Source organism: Xenopus tropicalis, chromosome 8 (genome assembly GCF_000004195.4).
Source record: "Xenopus tropicalis strain Nigerian chromosome 8, UCB_Xtro_10.0, whole genome shotgun sequence".
NCBI lineage: Eukaryota > Metazoa > Chordata > Amphibia > Anura > Pipidae > Xenopus > Xenopus tropicalis.
The window spans coordinates 8695455-8720811 of record NC_030684.2 but is presented as its reverse complement, the minus strand read 5'-3'; the positions used below and the strand labels follow the sequence as shown (position 1 = coordinate 8720811).

General features: G+C 45.2%; 1 protein-coding gene across 4 annotated transcripts in view; it reads left to right on the top strand.

Moving 5' to 3' along the window:
* garnl3 (GTPase activating Rap/RanGAP domain-like 3) overlaps positions 1–25357 on the top strand; it is a 139285-nt gene that overhangs the window by 100432 nt on the left and 13496 nt on the right. For all 4 annotated transcript variants that reach the window (XM_031891238.1, XM_031891237.1, XM_031891236.1 and 1 more), the window contains 15 exons: positions 927–1045; positions 1510–1574; positions 3482–3545; positions 4695–4721; positions 5942–6017; positions 9200–9298; positions 9694–9797; positions 13398–13506; positions 14533–14578; positions 14921–15027; positions 15878–15993; positions 20062–20166; positions 20509–20583; positions 21626–21737; positions 24040–24138. In XM_031891238.1, coding sequence (XP_031747098.1) covers positions 927–1045; positions 1510–1574; positions 3482–3545; positions 4695–4721; positions 5942–6017; positions 9200–9298; positions 9694–9797; positions 13398–13506; positions 14533–14578; positions 14921–15027; positions 15878–15993; positions 20062–20166; positions 20509–20583; positions 21626–21737; positions 24040–24138 — 1323 coding nt within the window. The remainder of the gene's footprint in view (positions 1–926; positions 1046–1509; positions 1575–3481; positions 3546–4694; positions 4722–5941; positions 6018–9199; positions 9299–9693; positions 9798–13397; positions 13507–14532; positions 14579–14920; positions 15028–15877; positions 15994–20061; positions 20167–20508; positions 20584–21625; positions 21738–24039; positions 24139–25357) is intronic.

The following is a 25357-nucleotide window of genomic DNA, read 5'->3' as shown; positions in this document are numbered from 1 at the left end:
TTCCCAGAGGCTATTATCCCCCCACTGCTACTATAGGCACCATCTCTCCCTACTATACCTGCTATCCCACAGCCCCAGTCCCTTCCCAGAGGCTATTATCCCCCCACTGCTACTATAGGCACCATCTCTCCCTACTATACCTGCTATCCCACAGCCCCAGTCCCTTCCCAGAGGCTATTATCCCCCCCACTGCTACTATAGGCACCATCTCTCCCTACTATACCTGCTATCCCACAGCCCCAGTCCCTTCCCAGAGGCTATTATCCCCCACTGCTACTATAGACACCATCTCTCCCTACTATACCTGCTATCCCACAGCCCCAGTCCCTTCCCAGAGGCTATTATCCCCCCACTGCTACTATAGGCACCATCTCTCCCTACTATACCTGCTATCCCACAGCCCCAGTCCCTTCCCAGAGGCTATTATCCCCCCACTGCTACTATAGGCACCATCTCTCCCTACTATACCTGCTATCCCACAGCCCCAGTCCCTTCCCAGAGGCTATTATCCCCCCACTGCTACTATAGGCACCATCTCTCCCTACTATACCTGCTATCCCACAGCCCCAGTCCCTTCCCAGAGGCTATTATCCCACTGCTACTATAGGCACCATCTCTCCCTACTATACCTGCTATCCCACAGCCCCAGTCCCTTCCCAGAGGCTATTATCCCCCCACTGTTACTATAGGCACCATCTCTCCCTACTATACCTGCTATCCCACAGCCCCAGTCCCTTCCCAGAGGCTATTATCCCCCCACTGCTACTATAGACACCATCTCTCCCTACTATACCTGCTATCCCACAGCCCCAGTCCCTTCACCAGTATACCTACTATACGATACCATACATATTTTTACATATGATAGCTTATGTATCTAAATATATACATATGATCCTGATATATATATATATTTTTTTTTGCAGTACATCAGAACTATGTTGGAACGGATGCAGAAAAGAACCCATTTTTTCTCTCCGTGGTACTTTCTGACCAAAACAATCAGCGGGTTCCGCAATACAGAGCAATCTTATGGAGGAAAACAGTAAGTAAATAATTCAGCTCTGCAACTTCAATTAATGTTCTGCCTAGCAGTAACCCCCATGTACTTGGCATTTTGCATAGGAGTTAAAGGGTAAGGAAAGCAATTCCTGCCAGTGGTAATAACAGCGCAGTGCCTCTTGGCTAGCTTCTCAGCGAGTAAAGGCTGAACATAAAAGGTCAATGGGATGAAGAAGCTTCTGGCCGAAAGATATTAATGGCAGAATCAGTCAGTAAAAGATTGAAATGGGTCTTAGAGTCTCAGGATATTTAATTACAATACAGTGATTTATATTCCCAAGTGCTTTAAAGGTGCAGTAACACTGAAATATAAAATGCTCTGCATTTGCACCATTCGGCAATGTAATATGGCAACTCCAACATGGTCTGAGCACTAGGTAAGCAATACTATATATAAACCATATATTAATGTAGAATGAACTGGATTATTCTTCTTGTGTCTTTCAGGGTACACAGAAAATTTGCCTTCCGTACTGCCCCACAAAAACATTATCAGTGAAATCTATATTAAGGCAAGTACATTGGTGTTGTGTATATCAGAACTGTGTTTAGAGAGGCGCAAATACAGTCCAGTGCCCCGGGCCCCACATACTGTCGATGGGTCACTGCAAAGCAATCATTGTAGGTATAGAAGGGGATAACAGGTATAGTAGAAGTAGTAAGTTGAGAGAGAGTGGGGAAGATGGAACAGTAGGGCAAGATGGAGACAGTAGGGCAAGATGGAGACAGTAGGGCAAGATGGAGATAGTAGGACAAGATGGAGACAGTAGGGCAAGATGGAGACAGTAGGGCAAGATGGAGACAGTAGGGCAAGATGGAGACAGTAGGGCAAGATGGGGACAGTAGGACAAGATGGAGACAGTAGGGCAAGATGGAGACAGTAGGGCAAGATGGAGACAGTAGGGCAAGATGGAGACAGTAGGCAAGATGGAGACAGTAGGACAAGATGGAGACAGTGGGGCAAGATGGAGACAGTAGGGCAAGATGGAGACAGTAGGGCAAGATGGAGACAGTAGGGCAAGATGGAGACAGTAGGCAAGATGGAGACAGTAGGACAAGATGGAGACAGTGGGGCAAGATAGAGACAGTGGGGCAAGATGGAGACATTAGAGCACATGGAGATAGTAGGACAAGATGGAGACAGTAGGGCAAGATGGAGACAGTAGGGCAAGATGGAGACAGTAGGGCAAGATTGAGACAGTAGGGCAAGATGGAGACAGTAGGACAAGATGGAGACAGTGGGGCAAGATAGAGACAGTGGGGCAAGATGGAGACATTGGAGCACATGGAGATAGTAGGACAAGATGGAGACAGTAGGGCAAGATGGAGGCAGTAGGGCAAGATGGAGACAGTAGGGCAAGATGGAGACAGTAGGGCAAGATGGAGACAGTAGGACAAGATGGAGACAGTAGGACAAGATGGAGACAGTAGGACAAGATAGAGACAGTAGGGCAAGATGGAGACAGTAGGACAAGATGGAGACAGTAGGACGAGATGGAGACAGTAGGGCGAGATGGAGACAGTAGGGCGAGATGGAGACAGTAGGACAAGATGGAGACAGTGGGGCAAGATAGAGACAGTGGGGCAAGATGGAGACATTAGAGCACATGGAGATAGTAGGACAAGATGGAGACAGTAGGGCAAGATGGAGGCAGTAGGGCAAGATGGAGGCAGTAGGGCAAGATGGAGACAGTAGGGCAAGATGGAGACAGTAGGACAAGATAGAGACAGTAGGGCAAGATGGAGACAGTAGGACAAGATGGAGACAGTAGGACGAGATGGAGACAGTAGGGCAAGATGGAGACAGTAGGGCAAGATGGAGACAGTAGGACAAGATGGAGACAGTGGGGCAAGATAGAGACAGTGGGGCAAGATGGAGACATTAGAGCACATGGAGATAGTAGGACAAGATGGAGACAGTAGGGCAAGATGGAGGCAGTAGGGCAAGATGGAGACAGTAGGGCAAGATGGAGACAGTAGGGCAAGATGGAGACAGTAGGACAAGATAGAGACAGTAGGGCAAGATGGAGACAGTAGGACAAGATGGAGACAGTAGGACGAGATGGAGACAGTAGGGCAAGATGGAGACAGTAGGGCAAGATGGAGACAGTAGGGCAAGATGGAGACAGTAGGGCAAGATGGAGACAGTAGGACAAGATTGAGACAGTGGGGCAAGATAGAGACAGTGGGGCAAGATGGAGACATTAGAGCAAATGGAGATAGTAGGACAAGATGGAGACAGTACAGCAAGATTAAGACTTAATGGCAAGATGGAGACAGCAGGTCTTGATGGAGACCAGAGGACAAGTTGGCAACAGTGTTGCAAGATGAAGACAATAAGACAAGATGGAGGCTGGGCCTACCGTTTGTTTACCCATATGGCAAAGCCATCTAACCAACGTCCCCAATTTTGTTTCAGTGCCATGAATCTTGACAGATTTGAAAAAAGCCCCAGGGAAATTCTCAATCCAGAGATCCAAAAGGTAAGCCATTGAATTCCCACAAACCCCTGCACAGTTTAGGCAACTCAGAGTGAAACATTATAACAGGCGTAATAATACTCCTATTGCTGGGTCTTCCCTACTTTATATAGAGACTTTTTGAAGATAATTTTGAGAGTTTGTTGTGCTCTTTCTCTGTCAAAATCATCCTTATCTCCATCCAAAGCCTTTCTTTGAATCTCTACAGGCCCCAAAGGGTAGAACTTTACTCCAGCATTCTAACCAGTGTCGGACTGGGGTGCCAAGGGCCCACCAGAAAACCTTAGACCTTCTTTTTACATACTATTATCTATCCTTTCCTCCATTCCTTCTGTTTCTTCTCATATAGAATTGAGTAATGGCCATGGTATAGGCATACAAGGCAAATGGTTGGGCGAGAAGGAGGACCCACTGACACCTTGGCCTACCGGGAATTTTCCTAGTATCCTAGTGGGCCAGTCTGACACTGATTCTAACCCTTAGCAACCAGTCAATGGTTAACTAACTGCCTCGATGAAAGGCAACTTCAAATTATTATATAAGTACAATTCCCTCGGTGGTGAATTTCCCCTTTAGATCTTCACCTTCAGAACCCACAAGGTTAAATATTGTAAGAATAGGACCCCCGCACAGGTCTTTCCAGTATCGGACTGGCCCACCAGGATACCAGGAAAACTTCTGGTTGGCCCAAGAGCTCCTGCTCTTGACCATTTGGCCTACTTCATGGTCATTTGCTATTCCTGAATGGAAGGAAGGGGGGAAATAGATGGAGGAATAGATGCTAGCATGTAAATAAAAGAGACTGGGAGAATAAAGAGGTTGGGTGAGGAAATATAGTTTGGAGAGTGGGTCTATGGTCTAAGGTTTTCTGGTCCGACACTGGGTCCTTCTTTCCAACCAGACTGCAAGTGACATGGCCGGACATGACAGTTGCCAACCCAATTGCACAGTTCTGCCTGTGCAGGAGTCCAAGTCTGGTTGGCCCAGTTGGGGAGGGAGAGCAGCTTTACTTGTCCTTTATTTTGTGCATCAGAACCCATTTCAGTAGGAGCCATTGCTAAGCGGCAGTGCTAAATCTCATTTGCCACGTGCCATATCTTTTTTTTCTTTCCATGCCTCGCTAACCCCGGTGTTTTTGTGTCCTCACTGTAGGACCTGCTGGTTCTTGAAGAACAAGAAGTAAGTCAAACTGTTAATTTTCCACTCACAGATCCATTAAGCAAATTCCAGGTTTAGCTTCATGTTGAAAGCCATACAATCCTTCCCAACCTACACTCCACACTGCAATTAGGGGATTTTCTTACGTTCAACCAATTATGTGCAATTTCGGGTCCTTATTTATTTATTTATATATATATTTTTTTTACAATTCCCCGTTTCTGTGCAATTGCTTCGACATCTGCTCGGTGCGTAGGAGGCAACTTGTAAAGCCAGCGATGGGGATACGTAAATAAATAGTAATTGCCTTTTTTTGTGTGTTCTGCCAATTTGTTAGTATTTTCTCCTAAGGGAGAACTTTAATAGAACTTTATATTAGTGACGGTGATGTGGCACCGAATCCATAATGTGGTCATGTAGAAGTCAATAGGATGCTGTCCCGTTGCCAATTGGAAGATCTACTTTTGCCTTATGGTACAGGTATACGACCCATTATCCAGAATGCTCAGGACCAAGGGTATTCCGGATAAGGGGTGTTTTGGATCTTCATACCGTATGTCTACTAAAAAATCACTAAAACATGAAATATACCCAATAGGGCTGTTCTGCCCCAATAAGGGGTAATTATATCTTAGTTGGGATCAAGTACAGGTACTGTTTTATTATTACAGAGAAAAGGGAATCATTTAACCATTAAATAAACCCAATAGGGCTGTTCTGCCCCCAATAAGGGGTAATTATATCTTAGTTGGGATCAAGTACAGGTACTGTTTTATTATTACAGAGAAAAGGGAATCATTTAACCATTAAATAAACCCAGTAGGGCTGTTCTGCCCCCAATAAGGGGTAATTATATCTTAGTTGGGATCAAGTACAGGTACTGTTTTATTATTACAGAGAAAAGGGAATCATTTAACCATTAAATAAACCCAACAGGGCTGTTCTGCCCCAATAAGGGGTAATTATATCTTAGTTGGGATCAAGTACAGGTACTGTTTTATTATTACAGAGAAAAGGGAATCATTTAACCATGAAATAAACCCAATAGGGCTGTTCTGCCCCCAATAAGGGGTAATTATATCTTAGTTGGGATCAAGTACAGGTACTGTTTTATTATTATTATTATTTATAGTCATACTATAAATATATGCTACTAGGGGTGTTTCCCTGTAGTAAGCACAAAGTCACTGGGAAATCCAAGGGTTCTAATTCTAATGAAGCTGATCTTTTTGCATTTCTAGGGTTCAGTGAATTTTAAGTTTGGAGTTCTCTATGCCAAAGATGGCCAGCTTACAGACGATGAAATGTTCAGCAATGGTAAGGTTTGGCACCCACTTATTCCCACCCCTGGAACTATAGAGTGACTGTTACCCCAATGTTTCTATATATCTGTAACCTTGTTATGGGCTAAGGGGGCCCAGCCTGAAGGCCAGTTAGGGGGGGATTTGGGGTGAGTGCTTATTTGTGCCCTGGGTACCCCTGGAACTATAGCGGGGTGACTGTTACCCCAATGTTTCTATATATCTGTAACCTTGTTATGGGCTAAGGGGGCCCAGCCTGAAGGCCAGTTAGGGGGGGATTTGGGGTGAGTGCTTATTTGTGCCCTGGGTACCCCTGGAACTATAGCAGGGTGACTGTTACCCCAATGTTTCTATATATCTGTAACCTTGTTATGGGCTAAGGGGGCCCAGCCTGAAGGCCAGTTAGGGGGGATTTGGAGTGAGTGCTTATTTGTGCCCTGGGTACCCCTGGAACTATATGTATCTCATTTACATCTCAAGGTAAAAACACTCCTTGTACTTCAAACAACACTACTGAAAGTGTTCCTAAAGGTATTACATTGTATAAATAGCTTAGCTTTTCAGGGGAAAACTGAACATAGGGAGGTGTAAGATTCTGATTAACACTCACAGAGGTACAGGAAATGTGTTGATCAAATAATGTTTAATAAATGAGACATAGTTCCAGGTAAAGGACACAGCGCTCAGTATTTATGGGATATGTTTAGCAAGAGAAAACCTCTAATATCCTAATAACGTTATCCCTTATAATACATGAGTGATACTCAGAGTTCCCTGTATAACTCAGCCTGCAGCCTTGTGCCTTTATATGGGCACAGAACCCCTCAGTGACTGCTAATATCCTTATCATTTACAGTAGGGGGTACAGTATCCCTTATAATACATGAGTGATACTCAGAGTTCCCTGTATAACTCAGCCTGCAGCCTTGTGCCTTTATATGGGCACAGAACCCCTCAGTGACTGCTAATATCCTTATCATTTACAGTAGGGGGTACATTATCCCTTATAATACATGAGTGATACTCAGAGTTCCCTGTATAACTCAGCCTGCAGCCTTGTGCCTTTATATGGGGGGCACAGAACCCCTCAGTGACTGCTAATATCCTTATCATTTACAGTAGGGGGTACATTATCCCTTATAATACATGAGTGATACTCAGAGTTCCCTGTATAACTCAGCCTGCAGCCTTGTGCCTTTATATGGGCACAGAACCCCTCAGTGACTGCTAATATCCTTATCATTTACAGTAGGGGGTACAGTATCCCTTATAATACATGAGTGATACTCAGAGTTCCCTGTATAACTCAGCCTGCAGCCTTGTGCCTTTATATGGGCACAGAACCCCTCAGTGACTGCTAATATCCTTATCATTTACAGTAGGGGGTACATTATCCCTTATAATACATGAGTGATACTCAGAGTTCCCTGTATAACTCAGCCTGCAGCCTTGTGCCTTTATATGGGGGGCACAGAACCCCTCAGTGACTGCTAATATCCTTATCATTTACAGTAGGGGGTACATTATCCCTTATAATACATGAGTGATACTCAGAGTTCCCTGTATAACTCAGCCTGCAGCCTTGTGCCTTTATATGGGCACAGAACCCCTCAGTGACTGCTAATATCCTTATCATTTACAGTAGGGGGTACAATTATCCCTTATAATACATGAGTGATACTCAGAGTTCCCTGTATAACTCAGCCTGCAGCCTTGTGCCTTTATATGGGGGGCACAGAACCCCTCAGTGACTGCTAATATCCTTATCATTTACAGTAGGGGGTACATTATCCCTTATAATACATGAGTGATACTCAGAGTTCCCTGTATAACTCAGCCTGCAGCCTTGTGCCTTTATATGGGGGGCACAGAACCCCTCAGTGACTGCTAATATCCTTATCATTTACAGTAGGGGGTACATTATCCCTTATAATACATGAGTGATACTCAGAGTTCCCTGTATTACTCAGCCTGCAGCCTTGTGCCTTTATATGGGCACAGAACCCCTCAGTGACTGCTAATATCCTTATCATTTACAGTAGGGGGTACATTATCCCTTATAATACATGAGTGATACTCAGAGTTCCCTGTATAACTCAGCCTGCAGCCTTGTACCTTTATATGGGGGGCACAGAACCCCTCAGTGACTGCTAATATCCTTATCATTTACAGTAGGGGGTACAGTATCCCTTATAATACATGAGTGATACTCAGAGTTCCCTGTATAACTCAGCCTGCAGCCTTGTGCCTTTATATGGGGGGCACAGAACCCCTCAGTGACTGCTAATATCCTTATCATTTACAGTAGGGGGTACACTATCCCTTATAATACATGAGTGATACTCAGAGTTCCCTGTATAACTCAGCCTGCAGCCTTGTGCCTTTATATGGGCACAGAACCCCTCAGTGACTGCTAATATCCTTATCATTTACAGTAGGGGGTACATTATCCCTTATAATACATGAGTGATACTCAGAGTTCCCTGTATAACTCAGCCTGCAGCCTTGTGCCTTTATATGGGCACAGAACCCCTCAGTGACTGCTAATATCCTTATCATTTACAGTAGGGGGTACATTATCCCTTATAATACATGAGTGATACTCAGAGTTCCCTGTATAACTCAGCCTGCAGCCATGTGCCTTTATATGGGCACAGAACCCCTCAGTGACTGCTAATATCCTTATCATTTACAGTAGGGGGTACATTATCCCTTATAATACATGAGTGATACTCAGAGTTCCCTGTATAACTCAGCCTGCAGCCTTGTGCCTTTATATGGGGGGCACAGAACCCCTCAGTGACTGCTAATATCCTTATCATTTACAGTAGGGGGTACACTATCCCTTATAATACATGAGTGATACTCAGAGTTCCCTGTATAACTCAGCCTGCAGCCTTGTGCCTTTATATGGGGGGCACAGAACCCCTCAGTGACTGCTAATATCCTTATCATTTACAGTAGGGGGTACATTATCCCTTATAATACATGAGTGATACTCAGAGTTCCCTGTATAACTCAGCCTGCAGCCTTGTGCCTTTATATGGGCACAGAACCCCTCAGTGACTGCTAATATCCTTATCATTTACAGTAGGGGGTACATTATCCCTTATAATACATGAGTGATACTCAGAGTTCCCTGTATAACTCAGCCTGCAGCCTTGTGCCTTTATATGCTCTTTCCTTTCATTTGTTTAGAGGCTGGAAGTGAAAGTTTCCAGAAAATGCTGAATTTACTCGGCGACACTATCACGTTGAAGAGTTGGGTCGGCTACAGGGGAGGTCTAGACACCAAAAGTAAGCAAATTGGGGTTCAAATGATAGTTTGCTTGTGGCTATGTGAAAGCCTGGGTTCTGCATTGCCTACAACTCCCATGATCTCCAGTAAATGTCAGTATATGGCTCCGCCTACTTCCTATTTGTCCCTTTATACAATGGGCAGTCTTAATTCATGGAGCATAGAATGGATTTCCCCCAGTTTCCATGAATAAGGAGAACTATTACCGTAGAAAGTCCCACAGTCATTCCATGACAGTTGCCATATTGGAAGTAGCCGTGTAACACTGAGAGATAACCCCAAGGAAATCCAACGTATTAATGAAACGATAGGCCGGACGCCTGACCTGTGTTAATAATAAATGGGGCGGGTTGAACTTATCTCACCAACCTGCTGGGTTTCATTTCCTTGGCAGATGACACAACAGGAATACATTCCGTCTACACTGTTTACCAAGGGCACGAGATCATGTTCCACGTCTCCACGATGCTGCCGTACTCTAAAGAGAACAAGCAGCAGGTAAGTTGACGGAATATGATCAGTCCAATAACAACTCTGTTGCCGGGGGCGTATTGAGTTGGCCATTGGCTACTGTTGGACATCTGACTTATGTGGAGGGTTACCCCCAGTAGGGCTGTTCTGCCCCCAATAAGGGGTAATTATATCTTAGTTGGGATCAAGTACAGGTACTGTTTTATTATTACAGAGAAAAGGGAATCATTTAACCATTAATAAACCCAATAGGGCTGTTCTGCCCCAATAAGGGGTAATTATATCTTAGTTGGGATCAAGTACAGGTACTGTTTTATTATTACAGAGAAAAGGGAATCATTTAACCATTAAATAAACCCAATAGGGCTGTTCTGCCCCAATAAGGGGTAATTATATCTTAGTTGGGATCAAGTACAGGTACTGTTTTATTATTACAGAGAAAAGGGAATCATTTAACCATGAAATAAACCCAATAGGGCTGTTCTGCCCCAATAAGGGGTAATTATATCTTAGTTGGGATCAAGTACAGGTACTGTTTTATTATTACAGAGAAAAGGGAATCATTTAACCATGAAATAAACCCAATAGGGCTGTTCTGCCCCCAATAAGGGGTAATTATATCTTAGTTGGGATCAAGTACAGGTACTGTTTTATTATTACAGAGAAAAGGGAATCATTTAACCATGAAATAAACCCAATAGGGCTGTTCTGCCCCCAATAAGGGGTAATTATATCTTAGTTGGGATCAAGTACAGGTACTGTTTTATTATTACAGAGAAAAGGGAATCATTTAACCATTAAATTATTAGAAATATTAGAATTATTTGCTTATAATGGAGTCTATGAGAGACAGCCATTCCGTAATTTGGAACTTTCTGGATAACAGGTTTCCGGATAATAGATCCCATACCTGTATAATAATTTTCAAGCACCCCACAATGTCTGTTTTAGGATTCCATCAGAGGTCTTGAAGCCACTGGGAACCCATATAGAGAAAAATGGCACGCTAGCCACTAGTTTTTCCTGGGAAGGTAGTTGGGTAGGGTAATGGGCAGATTAAGGAATGGGCATGGTTGGATTAGGGGACTGTGTCCAAAACTGGGAATGTTGATAATTCTGTACCAACAGATCTTCAGGGAGAAGGGCAAGTCAAGGAGCACCCAATCCAGATTTTTTGTATTCTACTAATCCATCATGAATTTTTAGCCAAAGTCTAGCCAAGTCCTGCATTCCTACCGGCATTAAGGCCCAGAATCTTAAAGAACATGAGAATGGGGGGGAAGTATCATTTTCAAAGGGGTTATTGCGTCAATGGAACCCAAATCATCTGCTACACCAATGTTCTATAACAGCAATTCCCAACCAGTGGCTCAGGGGGTAACATGGTGCTCACCACCCCTTTTGATGTTGCTCCCAGTGGCCTCAAAGTAGGCGCCCATTTTTTGGCAAGTTTTGGAAGCACAGAGGAACAATTTTACTCCAAGCACAGCATCCTGAAGGCTAGCAGTCCACACATGGGGCTACTAGACAGCCAATCACAGTCCTTATTTGGCACCCCCAAAGACCTTTTCTCTGGCTTGTGTGACTGCGGACACAAGCAGAAAAGGTTGGGGTTCCCTGTTCTATAATGATGGTCGGCCCATGCACTACTCTATCTAATCATATGAGTGTTTTTCATGTATGGCCACCGTTTGTCCAACCGACAGCCAAAATGCAGGCAGCAGGATAAGCTGTGGCCACCATGGTGCATCAGTAGATGTCCAATCATCTGTGATATGTCATGACTGCAGGATGATCAGTTGAAACCTCCCACCCTGGCGTACATGGTTAGATGGTTGGGTATTATGGTCTTAAGCAGTCAAACTGCCCAACCAAATCTGGGCATGCATACCTAAGATTAGAAGACTTAAGGTGCCCATACACGTGAAGATTCGCTCACTTGGCGAGGAGCCAAGCGAGCAGATCTTCACCCGATATCCCCACCTACGGGTGGGCGATATTGGGGAACATGTAGGCCAATTTGATAGTTTGGCCCTGGGGCCAAACGATCGAATTATAATGGCGCCAATGGGGCAGTCAGTTTGGGGCTGCATCAACGAGCCGATGCGGTCCCCGATCTGACTGAATCTTTTAACCTGCCTGATCGATATCTGGCCAATTTCAGGCCAGATATCGGTCGGGTATGGTCGTGGTTTCTGCCCCTACACGGGCCAATAAGCTGCTGAATTATAATGGCGGCAATGGGGGAGTCAGTTCGGAGCCGCATCAACGAGCCGATGCGGTCCCCGATCCGACTGAATCTTTTAACCTGCCCGATTGATATCTGGCCAATTTCAGGCCAGATATCGGTCGGGTATGGCCGTCGTTTCAACCCCTACACGGGCCGATAAGCTGCCGAATCGGCAGCTATAGTTGGCCCATGTATGGGGACCTTAAGTATGGATCCAGAACACTATTAATGTTTCCTTAGGCCTCTCTGTTGTGCACAGGAGAAAATACTGATTGCATATGGTAGATCCCATCAATATTCCATGCACGGCTGTTTCATAACGTTCCACCTGCATCAACAAAAATATCACGAGACGAGCGGTGGAAGTGGAGGGGGGGGGGGGGAGATCAGGTTTGGTAACACAAAGCACGGTTGATCAAAGCCTACATGTCATGCATTAAAAGAGCAGCCGCCCGGCGGAATGACTGAAATCCAATTCATGTATTTATTGAGGCATGTTAAACATGTGCCGGGCAGATAGGAACATTTAGCAGAGTGCTCGGCGGAGGTAAGACAAGGCCCGTATAGATTGCTTGTCGGAAGGATGAAAGATAACCAAGAGGAGCTTGCCCTTCCCCAAGAACAGCCAAGACAAGGGTAGTTGAACTGCAGTTGAAGGTCAGTACCCAGAATCCTCAGCAAGCCATGTAGTCTTCATGCGTAGGGGTTTCAGCCTCAACCCCTATGGTTTTGCTTGGGAAGACATAAAGGTCAGTCCAGCAGAAAAGACAAAAAGCGTATTAGTGGAGACTCTCATTTTTCTCCCTGGTTTAGGAGGACATTAGCCGTCTAAATGAAATTATAGTTTCATCTGGCCTGCTTCCTTCTGTGCATTTACCTTCAGCGGCGGGCTGAACTGAAGTCTGGTCTGATACCCCCGTGAGCCTGTAATGACCAATGGGATTTTTTTCTGAATGGGATGTGATGAGCTGGGCCCAGACTGATTAGAGCTGATGCTTGTGTCTAGCTGCCGTCCTTCATAAAATGTAATAATGTAATATACTGAGTGCGGCTGCTTTGTGTCTCCGTTGGCAGCAGACTGGCGGCTTTAAGGCCTGAAGACCTAATAAGCCTTTCTTCTGTTGACATGCCATCGTTAGCTAAATGCATATGGGTCCTACCAAATGTTCTCGTAAAACAAAAGGGGGTTCCTCCAGGACTCCCTGGGATGTATTCATGGCTAAATAATTCCACCAGTCCAGTTGGACAACCCCCAAAGTGCTCTTGTATGAGTGGCTTTTTGGTTGTAAAGATCTTCTACCGTCACATGTTGGTTTAAGAAAGGGTGATGACTTGGGTAGTGGCCTAGCAACGTTACTGGTTGGTGCAACCAAAGCAGTGTCTTGTGTTTTCTTCAGGTAGAACGAAAACGTCACATAGGGAATGACATCGTGACCATAGTGTTCCAGGAGGGGGATGAAGCCTCATCAGCCTTCAAGCCTTCCATGATTCGTTCCCACTTCACTCGTATCCTTTTCAACCAGGAATGCCTGGCAAACCTTGGAGGGGGGTAAGGGAGACTTTAGAATCCATGAAAATATATTGTGCCCTGCAGAATCCATCCGTCCATTTGTCCACCCAATCCATTTGTCCGTCCAGGGTTACAAGCAAGTCACAAAGGTCTTAACCCTCGTACTGACAAGGCCTTGTATGATTTCCAGTACATGTATGTTGAACCTAGACCCTGCACCATGGGCATCAGCTGATTTGTTGATGAGGCATCTGCTGATGCACCATGTTGGCCGTTGCTTGGTGCTCATCTCTTGGTGCTCAGCTCTTGGTGCTCAGCTCTTGGTGCTCAGCTCTTGGTGCTCAGCTCTTGGTGCTCAGCTCTTGGTGATCAGCTCTTGGTGATCAGCTCTTGGTGATCAGCTCTTGGTGATCAGCTCTTGGTGATCAGCTCTTGGTGATCAGCTCTTGGTGATCAGCTCTTGGTGATCAGCTCTTGGTGATCAGCTCTGGGTGATCAGCTCTGGGTGATCAGCTCTGGGTGATCAGCTCTGGGTGATCAGCTCTGGGTGCTCAGCTCTGGGTGCTCAGCTCTGGGTGCTCAGCTCTGGGTGCTCAGCTCTTGGTGCTCAGCTCTTGGTGCTCAGCTCTGGGTGCTCAGCTCTTGGTGCTCAGCTCTTGGTGCTCAGCTCTTGGTGCTCAGCTCTTGGTGCTCAACTCTTGGTGCTCAACTCTTCTTCACTTCCTGCAGTTCCAATTGTTTGGGCTGTTGGCTCAAATGAATAGCTCAACAGGAAGGTTGCCATACTATGTACAGGATCCATCTGTTCAGCCCACGGGATGATCGATTGATACCTGCCAGTAAATAGCCACCTTAACCACCAGAAGGAAAAATTAACGTATACCATTAGCCTATCCCTTGTCCCTTCTGAATCTAGAATACAGAAACAGCTTTTCTGCCCAAGCTTGTGTCTTATAGGAGTAATCCAGCTAATGCAATTGGTCCAAATGTTACCGTAACCAGTTCCTTAATGCCGACTGCAGATATTTTTGCCTTAGTGAGATATAACAAGCAAAACGACAGCTACAGGTAGGTGGTTCTTTTGCACCTTTATGACCTATCAGGGAGAGCATTAGGTGGGTGGAACCTTCATAGTGGATGGAGATAGTGCACATTTTTGGTTAACTCTTTAGCATCGTATGGATGATCTGGTGGAAGTTTTGTGTGCATAGATTGGGGGTAGAGGGATGGAAAGCTTCAAAGGTGCCACCACCAGGTACTCCTGGGTACTACGGCCATTTTAATATTGAATTCTCATCCCTTATTGGTGTTATGAAGCATGGACTTTGGGTGGGGGGAATAGGAGACTAGGACTTGGGGGGGGTCACGTACAACGTAGCATTGTGTATTTAATTCATGTTTGCCGACCAGGCTAAAAATATTTTCAGAAGAAAGCGTTCCGCTGTTCGGACCTCCACTCCCATCGCCGCCCGTCTTTACCGATCACCAGGAATTCAGGGATTTTCTGCTCGTAAAATGTGAGTTTTTTGGGGGGGGTTTTATGTGCTTTTATTGTCTAATACAGGGGTGGGCAAACTTTTTGGCTCAGGGGCCACATTGACTTACAGACGGCCCGGGCCGGGCCGGGCCGGACCAGCATTACGCCCAGGACCGCCATTAGAAATCACGGGGCCTCTCAGCTCCCACCCGGCATCCTGCAGCTCCCCACCCCAGCATCCTTCAGCTCCCCCCTCAGCATCCCACCCAGCATCCTACCCAGCATCCTGCAGCTCCCCCCAGCGTCCTTCAGCTCCCCCCTCAGCATCCCACCCAGCATCCTGCAGGTCCCCCCAGCGTCCTTCAGCTCCCCCCTCAGCATCCCACCCAGCATCCTGCAGCTCCCCCCTCAGCATCCCACCCAGCATCCTGCAGCTCCCCCCAGTGTCCTTCAGCTCCCCCCTCAGCATCCCACCCAGGATCCTGCAGCTCCCCCCTCAGCATCCCACCCAGCATCCTGCAGCTCCCCCCAGCGTCCTTCAGCTCCCCCCTCAGCATCCCACCCAGCATCCTGCAGCTCCCCCCAGCGTCCTTCCCAACATCCTCCCACCAGCTCCCCCCCCCCAGCGACCTACCGTTTCCTTTGGCTCCATCCTCCAGCGACCTCCTGCCTCCTCTTGCTGATTGGTTGCGCCCCGTGCGTTCTGACGTCGCACGCACGGGGCACAACCAATCAGGAGTCGGCTGGCCGGATTAAAAAGGCAAACGGGCCGGATGTGGCCCACGGGCCGTAGTTTGCCCACCCCTGGTCTAATACAAAGGAAAGCATAGCAATAGATTAGATCTGCTGCTCTCAGAATCCTTTATATTCACCTTCTGCTTCCGTCGCAGTAATTAACGGCGAGAAAGCGACTCTGGAAACGCCAACGTTCGCCCAAAAGAGACAGCGCACTCTGGATATGTTGATACGATCGCTGTACCAGGACCTCATGCCAGATTTACATAAGGTAATCCTGATTTATTGTGTTTCGCCTTCAACTGTTTGCACAATATTTTGCCTCGGCGTAGCCAACGCTGAAATCTGTCAAATCGGCTCCTTACATAGAACATCTGCTGGGGGGCTGTCAGACTGCCAACGCTCACATTCCAGGCAAACTCATCCTTATGCTAACTCTGTACTGAGACGCTATCTGGGAGCGGGCGGGGAGACAATAGCTTGCACTCCTAGACAGACAGAAGGGTTGTCTTATGGCACCTCCCTCCCATATGTATAAATACAAATATACAGAGAAGGAATGTTCTGGGCACACAATAAGCTGTACCCTCATACTGTACTGTCTAAGGGAAACACTATGGCACCTCCTACCCATATGTATAAATACAAATATACAGAGAAGGAATGTTCTGGGCACACAATAAGCTGTACCCTCATACTGTACTGTCTAAGGGAAACACTATGGCACCTCCCTCCCATATGTATAAATACAAATATACAGAGAAGGAATGTTCTGGGCACACAATAAGCTGTACCCCCATACTGTACTGTCTAAGGGAAACACTATGGCACCTCCTACCCATATGTATAAATACAAATATACAGAGAAGGAATGTTCTGGGCACATAATAAGCTGTACCCTCATACTGTACTGTCTAAGGGAAACACTATGGCACCTCCTACCCATATGTATAAATACAAATATACAGAGAAGGAATGTTCTGGGCACACAATAAGCTGTACCCCCATACTGTACTGTCTAAGGGAAACACTATGGCACCTCCCTCCCATATGTATAAATACAAATATACAGAGAAGGAATGTTCTGGGCACACAATAAGCTGTACCCCCATACTGTACTGTCTAAGGGAAACACTATGGCACCCCCTACCCATATGTATAAATACAAATATACAGAGAAGGAATGTTCTGGGCACACAATAAGCTGTACCCCCATACTGTACTGTCTAAGGGAAACACTATGGCACCCCCTACCCATATGTATAAATACAAATATACAGAGAAGGAATGTTCTGGGCACACAATAAGCTGTACCCCCATACTGTACTGTCTAAGGGAAACACTATGGCACCTCCCTCCCATATGTATAAATACAAATATACAGAGAAGGAATGTTCTGGGCACACAATAAGCTGTACCCCCATACTGTACTGTCTAAGGGAAACACTATGGCACCCCCTACCCATATGTATAAATACAAATATACAGAGAAGGAATGTTCTGGGCACACAATAAGCTGTACCCTCATACTGTACTGTCTAAGGGAAACACTATGGCACCTCCTACCCATATGTATAAATACAAATATACAGAGAAGGAATGTTCTGGGCACACAATAAGCTGTACCCCCATACTGTACTGTCTAAGGGAAACACTATGGCACCTCCTACCCATATGTATAAATACAAATATACAGAGAAGGAATGTTCTGGGCACACAATAAGCTGTACCCCCATACTGTACTGTCTAAGGGAAACACTATGGCACCTCCCTCCCATATGTATAAATACAAATATACAGAGAAGGAATGTTCTGGGCACACAATAAGCTGTACCCCCATACTGTACTGTCTAAGGGAAACACTATGGCACCCCCTACCCATTTGTATAAATACAAATATACAGAGAAGGAATGTTCTGGGCACACAATAAGCTGTACCCCCATACTGTACTGTCTAAGGGAAACACTATGGCACCTCCCTCCCATATGTATAAATACAGATATACAGAGAAGGAATGTTCTGGGCACACAATAAGCTGTACCCCCATACTGTACTGTCTAAGGGAAACACTATGGCACCTCCTACCCATATGTATAAATACAAATATACAGAGGAGGAATGTTCTGGGCACACAATAAGCTGTACCCCCATACTGTACTGTCTAAGGGAAACACTATGGCACCCCCTACCCATATTTATAAATACAAATATACAGAGAAGGAATGTTCTGGGCACACAATAAGCTGTACCCCCATACTGTACTGTCTAAGGGAAACACTATGGCACCCCCTACCCATATTTATAAATACAAATATACAGAGAAGGAATGTTCTGGGCACACAATAAGCTGTACCCCCATACTGTACTGTCTAAGGGAAACACTATGGCACCTCCCTCCCATATGTATAAATACAGATATACAGAGAAGGAATGTTCTGGGCACACAATAAGCTGTACCCCCATACTGTGCTGTCTAAGGGAAACACTATGGCACCCCCTACCCATATGTATAAATACAAATATACAGAGAAGGAATGTTCTGGGCACACAATAAGCTGTACCCCCATACTGTACTGTCTAAGGGAAACACTATGGCACCTCCCTCCCATATGTATAAATACAAATATACAGAGAAGGAATGTTCTGGGCACACAATAAGCTGTACCCCCATACTGTACTGTCTAAGGGAAACACTATGGCACCCCCTACCCATATGTATAAATACAAATATACAGAGAAGGAATGTTCTGGGCGCACAATAAGCTGTACCCCCATACTGTGCCAATAAGGTAAACAAGATTCTTCTTTCTATCCCCCCAAGCAGTATAAATATATCCCCTTCCCAACCGTCCCCTCTGTTTTTCCGAGAGCAGTCGAGTGACTCTCTACATGTTAACAAAAGGTCCCCACTGGTCCCATCTATCAATGGGAGAGGCTGACATTAATAAGCGCTCTCTGATGAAACGCTTCTGTCATCCCACGGCCCAAGCACTCGCTGCTGTTACAATGATTATTTTCCAGAAATAGAGATAATTCATTTTGTCTGATGGCGCAGCATTAATGATGCTCAGTCGAGAACCTCACGTTAATTACTGCCCCCCCCCCCCCCATCTTTTCCTAGAACTGGATCAATCAACGGATAAAATACTGATCCAATAAAAAAATAGGAGGAATAATCTTAAATTAATCAGTTTCTTTCCAGAGACTGGATAGCAATTAGTAATGAGACAGGCCATTCCTGGTATATTGCTGAATTTTATAGGAAATATGAAATTCACTCACTTATAATGGGTGCAGCAGGAACAGCCCCCCTAAGTTTGCTCATAGCCTGTACAGAGAGATACCATAAAACTATGGCACATAGGGATTCCCCTGTACTAAGCACAATTCAGCAGGAACAGCCCCCTAAGTTTGCTCATAGCCTGTACAGAGAGATACCATAAAACTATAGCAGCACAGGGATTCCCCTGTACTAAGCACAATTCAGCAGGAACAGCCCCCTAAGTCTGCTCATAGCCTGTACAGAGAGATACCATAAAACTATAGCAGCATAGGGATTCCCCTGTACTAAGCACAATTCAGCAGGAACAGCCCCCTAAGTTTGCTCATAGCCTGTACAGAGAGATACCATAAAACTATGGCACATAGGGATTCCCCTGTACTAAGCACAATTCAGCAGGAACAGTCCCCTAAGTTTGCTCATAGCCTGTACAGAGAGATACCATAAAACTATGGCACATAGGGATTCCCCTGTACTAAGCACAATTCAGCAGGAACAGCCCCCTAAGTCTGCTCATAGCCTGTACAGAGAGATACCATAAAACTATAGCAGCATAGGGATTCCCCTGTACTAAGCACAATTCAGCAGGAACAGCCCCCTAAGTTTGCTCATAGCCTGTACAGAGAGATACCATAAAACTATGGCAGCATAGGGATTCCCCTGTACTAAGCACAATTCAGCAGAAACAGCCCCCTAAGTTTGCTCATAGCCTGTACAGAGAGATACCATAAAACTATGGCACATAGGGATTCCCCTGTACTAAGCACAATTCAGCAGGAACAGCCCCCTAAGTTTGCTCATAGCCTGTACAGAGAGATACCATAAAACTATGGCACATAGGGATTCCCCTGTACTAAGCACAATTCAGCAGGAACAGCCCCCTAAGTTTACTCATAGCCTGTACAGAGAGATACCATAAAACTATGGCACATAGGGATTCCTCTGTACTAAGCACAATTCAGCAGGAACAGCCCCATAAAAGGCTACAACTGTACATTAAGCATTAGCAGTGATTTGTGCTGAACTCTTACCAAAAAAAAATTGTTCTGATGGTTTAGAACATGCTAAACAGAAGGTCCTTCAGTGACGTGCTTCCAGAATCACCCAAATCAGCCCGGAAGAAAGAAGAGGCCCGGCAGGCGGAGTTTGTCAGGATTGGGCAGGTGAGTCTATGGTTACGGGGCTAATCTGCTCGCTGTACTCTGATTGGTGGATACCTTAGCATGATTAGCATCGGTGGGATTATGCGCTAAGGCTGGTCCAATAAAACTGCCCCTAAAGATACTGCACAATTTTCGTTGCACGTATGTCGGACACTTTTATATACTGTTGGTCAGTGGGACATGTTTGAAAACGTAATCTACCTAAGAACCATATGGCAGGGGTTAGCCATACAGTATCCATCCATCGGTCCACTGGCCGACCAATAGGAAACCAAAGAGTATCGGCCAATGAACAGCCACCTTACAGAATGCGCTCACAGATACCACTCTCTTTCTCACCAGGCGCTCAAACTGAAAACCATCGTCCGAGGGGACGCCCCAACCAGTCTGGCGACAACAGGGCTGTGCCGGAAAGAGGTAATACCTGACCCGTGCGTCACTGGGGAATTAAAAAAAGATAGAAAAAATAATATAAATTAGGATATTCCAAAATAAAATAACCCACTAATTAGTGATGTGTGGGCCGGCCCAATACCCGCGGGGTCCGTGGGTTTACAGGTCACAGGCAGGTTCAGGTTGAGCTCTTTCCCCTGCTCTCCCCGCCCTTACCAGCTTGCAGCTTCTGGATTTATAGGAGTGCCCGCCTCTTTTGTGACATCATCGGCGGGGCGGGTAAAGCACGAGTTGATAGGGTTGAGTTTTTAGGATTCGGATTGGGAGCAATCGGTTACGGGTCAAGTTTTTCTCAACCAGCATATTACTATCCGCTATGTCCTCTTTTGCCCCCTAGTGGCCCATAGGTTGAACTGCACTGTTATAAAGTGATGATGTCACAATCTTGCCTCTTTAGAACTACAGATATGGGATCCCTTATCCGGAAACCCATTATCCAAAAAGTTCTTAATTATGAAAAGGTCATCTCCCATAGACTCCATTATAAGCAAATAATTCTAATTTTTATAAATGATTTCCTTTTCTCTGTAATAATAAAACAGTACCTGTACTTGATCCCAACTAAGATATAATTACCCCTTATTGGGGGCAGAACAGCCCTATTGGGTTTATTTAATGGTTAAATGATTCCCTTTTCTCTGTAATAATAAAACAGTACCTGTACTTGATCCCAACTAAGATATAATTACCCCTTATTGGGGGCAGAACAGCCCTATTGGGTTTATTTAATGGTTAAATGATTCCCTTTTCTCTGTAATAATAAAACAGTACCTGTACTTGATCCCAACTAAGATATAATTACCCCTTATTGGGGCAGAACAGCCCTATTGGGTTTATTTAATGGTTAAATGATTCCCTTTTCTCTGTAATAATAAAACAGTACCTGTACTTGATCCCAACTAAGATATAATTACCCCTTATTGGGGGCAGAACAGCCCTATTGGGTTTATTTCTCTTACTTAGATGTGTGGGGGGCTAATGAACCCCTTTTTTTATTTCCTTGCAGCCTTGGGAATCCCAGTGCTTCTGCAACAGCTTTACTCATGAGGCGCTGGGGGGCGACTCTTGGGGGCAGTCTCTCCTAGTTTCCACGGACGCCGGGGTGTTGTTAATAGACGGTGAGTTCAACTACGGAAAAAAAAGATCAAAGGGGAAACATTGTATTTGTATTATTGTGTGCCCAGAACATTCCTTCTCTGTATATTTGTATTTATACATATGGGAGGGGGTGCCATAGTGTTTCCCTTAGACAGTACAGTATGGGGGTACAGCTTATTGTGTGCCCAGAACATTCCTTCTCTGTATATTTGTATTTATACATATGGGGGGAGGTGCCATAGTGTTTCCCTTAGACAGTACAGTATGGGGGTACAGCTTATTGTGTGCCCAGAACATTCCTTCTCTGTATATTTGTATTTATACATATGGGAGGGAGGTGCCATAGTGTTTCCCTTAGACAGTACAGTATGGGGGTACAGCTTATTGTGTGCCCAGAACATTCCTTCTCTGTATATTTGTATTTATACATATGGGTAGGGGGTGCCATAGTGTTTCCCTTAGACAGTACAGTATGGGGGTACAGCTTATTGTGTGCCCAGAACATTCCTTCTCTGTATACTTGTATTTATACATATGGGAGGGAGGTGCCATAGTGTTTCCCTTAGACAGTACAGTATGGGGGTACAGCTTTTTGTGTGCCCAGAACATTCCTTCTCTGTATATTTGTATTTATACATATGGGTGGGAGCTGCCATATTGCTTCCCATAATAACATTCTTATACGCTCGCTATGATAAATGACTCTCATTTCCCTCTGAAAATATATTTAACATGGAAGGCATGTGGATTCTGTCACGCGGGTTATAAGTCACCTCGCAAAGGGAAACGCTAAATCTATATATTTCTGCATTCCTGCGGCGAGCCCACTAGATCCTCCCCTGGGAACAATTGAAGTGGTTACATTAAGCCGGAGAGATGTGAGAGCGGCTAAGCAATATCAGCCTCCATCTCATTAAAATCCCTCCCATTCTCCGGGGCTTCTTATTGATTCATTTATTTCCCTTCTTTTATTAATGTTTTACGGGCGCAGGAGCAATTAAGGGGCTATTTTTAGCTGCTGCCGGGGAAGGATACGAATGTGAAACCCCTGAGCCCTGAAGCCTTCCATGTGTCTCATTGTGAGTGAGGCCTAAAGAGTGTTAATGCTCCTGCTTTCTGGGAACAGAATATTCCCCACAATAATCTATACCCCCAGGGAAACACTATGGCACCTCCTACCCATATGTATAAATACAAATATACAGAGAGGGAATGTTCTGGGCACACAATAAGCTGTACCCCCATACTGTACTGTCTAAGGGAAACACTATGGCACCTCCTACCCATATGTATAAATACAAATATACAGAGAAGGAATGTTCTGGGCACACAATAAGCTGTACCCCCATACTGTACTGTCTAAGGGAAACAATATGGCACCCCCTACCCATATGTATAAATACAAATATACAGAGAAGGAATGTTCTGGGCACACAATAAGCTGTACCCCCATACTGTACTGTCTAAGGGAAACACTATGGCACCTTCTACCCAAATGTATAAATGCAAATATACAAAGTATGGCACACACAGGCAGCGTAGGGCAGGCAGAGTATGGCACACACAGGCAGGGTAGGGCAGGCAGAGTATGGCACACACAGGCAGTATAGGGCAAGCAGAGTATGGCACACACAGGCAGCATAGGGCAGGCAGAGTATGGCACACACAGGCAGCATAGGGCAGGCAGAGTATGGCACACACAGGCAGCATAGGGCAGGCAGAGAATGGCACACACAAGCAGCATAGGGCAAGCAGAGTATGGCACACACAGGCAGCATAGGGCAGGCAGAGTATTGCACACACAGGCAGCATAGGGCAGGCAGAGTATTGCACACACAGGCAGCATAGGGCAGACAGAGTATGGCACACACAGGCAGCATAGGGCAAGCAGAGTATGGCACACACAGGCAGCATAGGGCAGGCAGAGTATGGCACACACAGGCAGGGTAGGGCAGGCAGAGTATGGCACACACAGGCAGCATAGGGCAGGCAGAGTATGGCACACACAGGCAGCATAGAGCAGGGCAGGTAGAGTAGTGAAGGAGAAAGGGAAACCTATCAGAGCCATAAGTCTTACAGCCTGAATCTGAGGTGTGAACAATGCAGGGGGGCAGTTTATTTCAGTACTGATACAATTTAAAGCTTACACAAAGGTAAGGAGTCACAGCAGCCAAACAGATGGGGGGCCACGGGCCGCCTTTTGGACAGCACCGGGCTATACAATTATACTGTATTGTCTACAATTTCCAGAGTAATTAAGCATGCGCGGTTTATATCCAATGATATAAGTGCCATGTCTGACTCCCCATTTTCTCTCCCCAGATGGGCAGCCGTTGGTAACAGTATTCGACAAAACATTTCAGATCAAACAAATGCACGTGCTAGAAAATTTGGACCTCTTGATCACAAGAGTAGACAAAGGTAAGATTAGATAGCCAGCTAATATGTATATAGGTGTGTGTATATATATATATATATATATAATATGCCTGAGACCCGTTTTGGCATCATGCATTCAACATGCCCAAAAAAATTAGGTTAGAAAAAGTCATGTAAAAAAGGTGTGTGCATTTCAAAATGTATGCAAATGTTTTTTTTTTTTTAATGTGCATATGCAAATTAGTTTGGATTGGGATCAGTATTCAGCCTAATCATTGGCGGAAGAATTCCGAATTTGATTTCATGCCAAAATGATGGATTTGCTGTATCTCCACCATAAGAATTAAGCAGAAATGTAAAAATATGCAAATATGTTGGACTCTCCCCGATTCTAATGACTAGATCTATTATATATAATAGGGAGAACATTAAAGTGAATTTCCTTCTTCCAAATGTCTGTCTGTGTCAAAATAACCTCTAAACTGGCTCTTTTTTTTATATGCATGAAATAGTTTATATTAGAAGAAATACTTTTTCATAGTATTATGTGAGTTAGGGGGATTTTTTCCCTCTCCACATTCTAGACAGGAAGTACCTAGTTTAGGCATTACCCATTTCCTGTTATCCAACGTGTACATTATGTGTATCTAGATTAGGCATGTGACAAACCCACTTTTTTGGGTTTGGCCGAACTCCCCCCATGACGGATGCGGGCAAATACCGTACCGAATCCTAATTAGCATATGCAAATTAGGATCAGGAATGGTCAAAAATTGCCACGCACAGAGCACGCAGTGAAAATTGTTCCCCCCTAACATTTAACTGTTCCGGATGCTAATTAGCATATGTTAATTTACACTAATTAGGACTCGGATTTGGTTCAGCCAGGACCATGGATTCGGCCGAAACCGAACCCTGCCAAAAAAGGCCGAATCCTGGCCGAATATCGATCCGAATCCTGGATTCGGTGCATCCCTAATCTAGATACATTGGGGCTCATTTATCAACACTGGGCAAATTTGCCCGTGGGCAGTAACCCATAGCAACCAATCAAATTGTTGCTTTCATTGTTCTACCTGCAGCGGGCTGAAAAAAAGACAATCGCTGATTGGTTGCTATGGGTTACTGCCCATGGGCAAATTTGCCCAGTGTTGATAAATGAGCCCCATCGAATGTTAAAGTGGCTATACAAGGGCCGACTCCAGACCATGTTGGCAGCTTATTGGCTGGATATCTGGCCATAATTGGGCAGATATCTTTA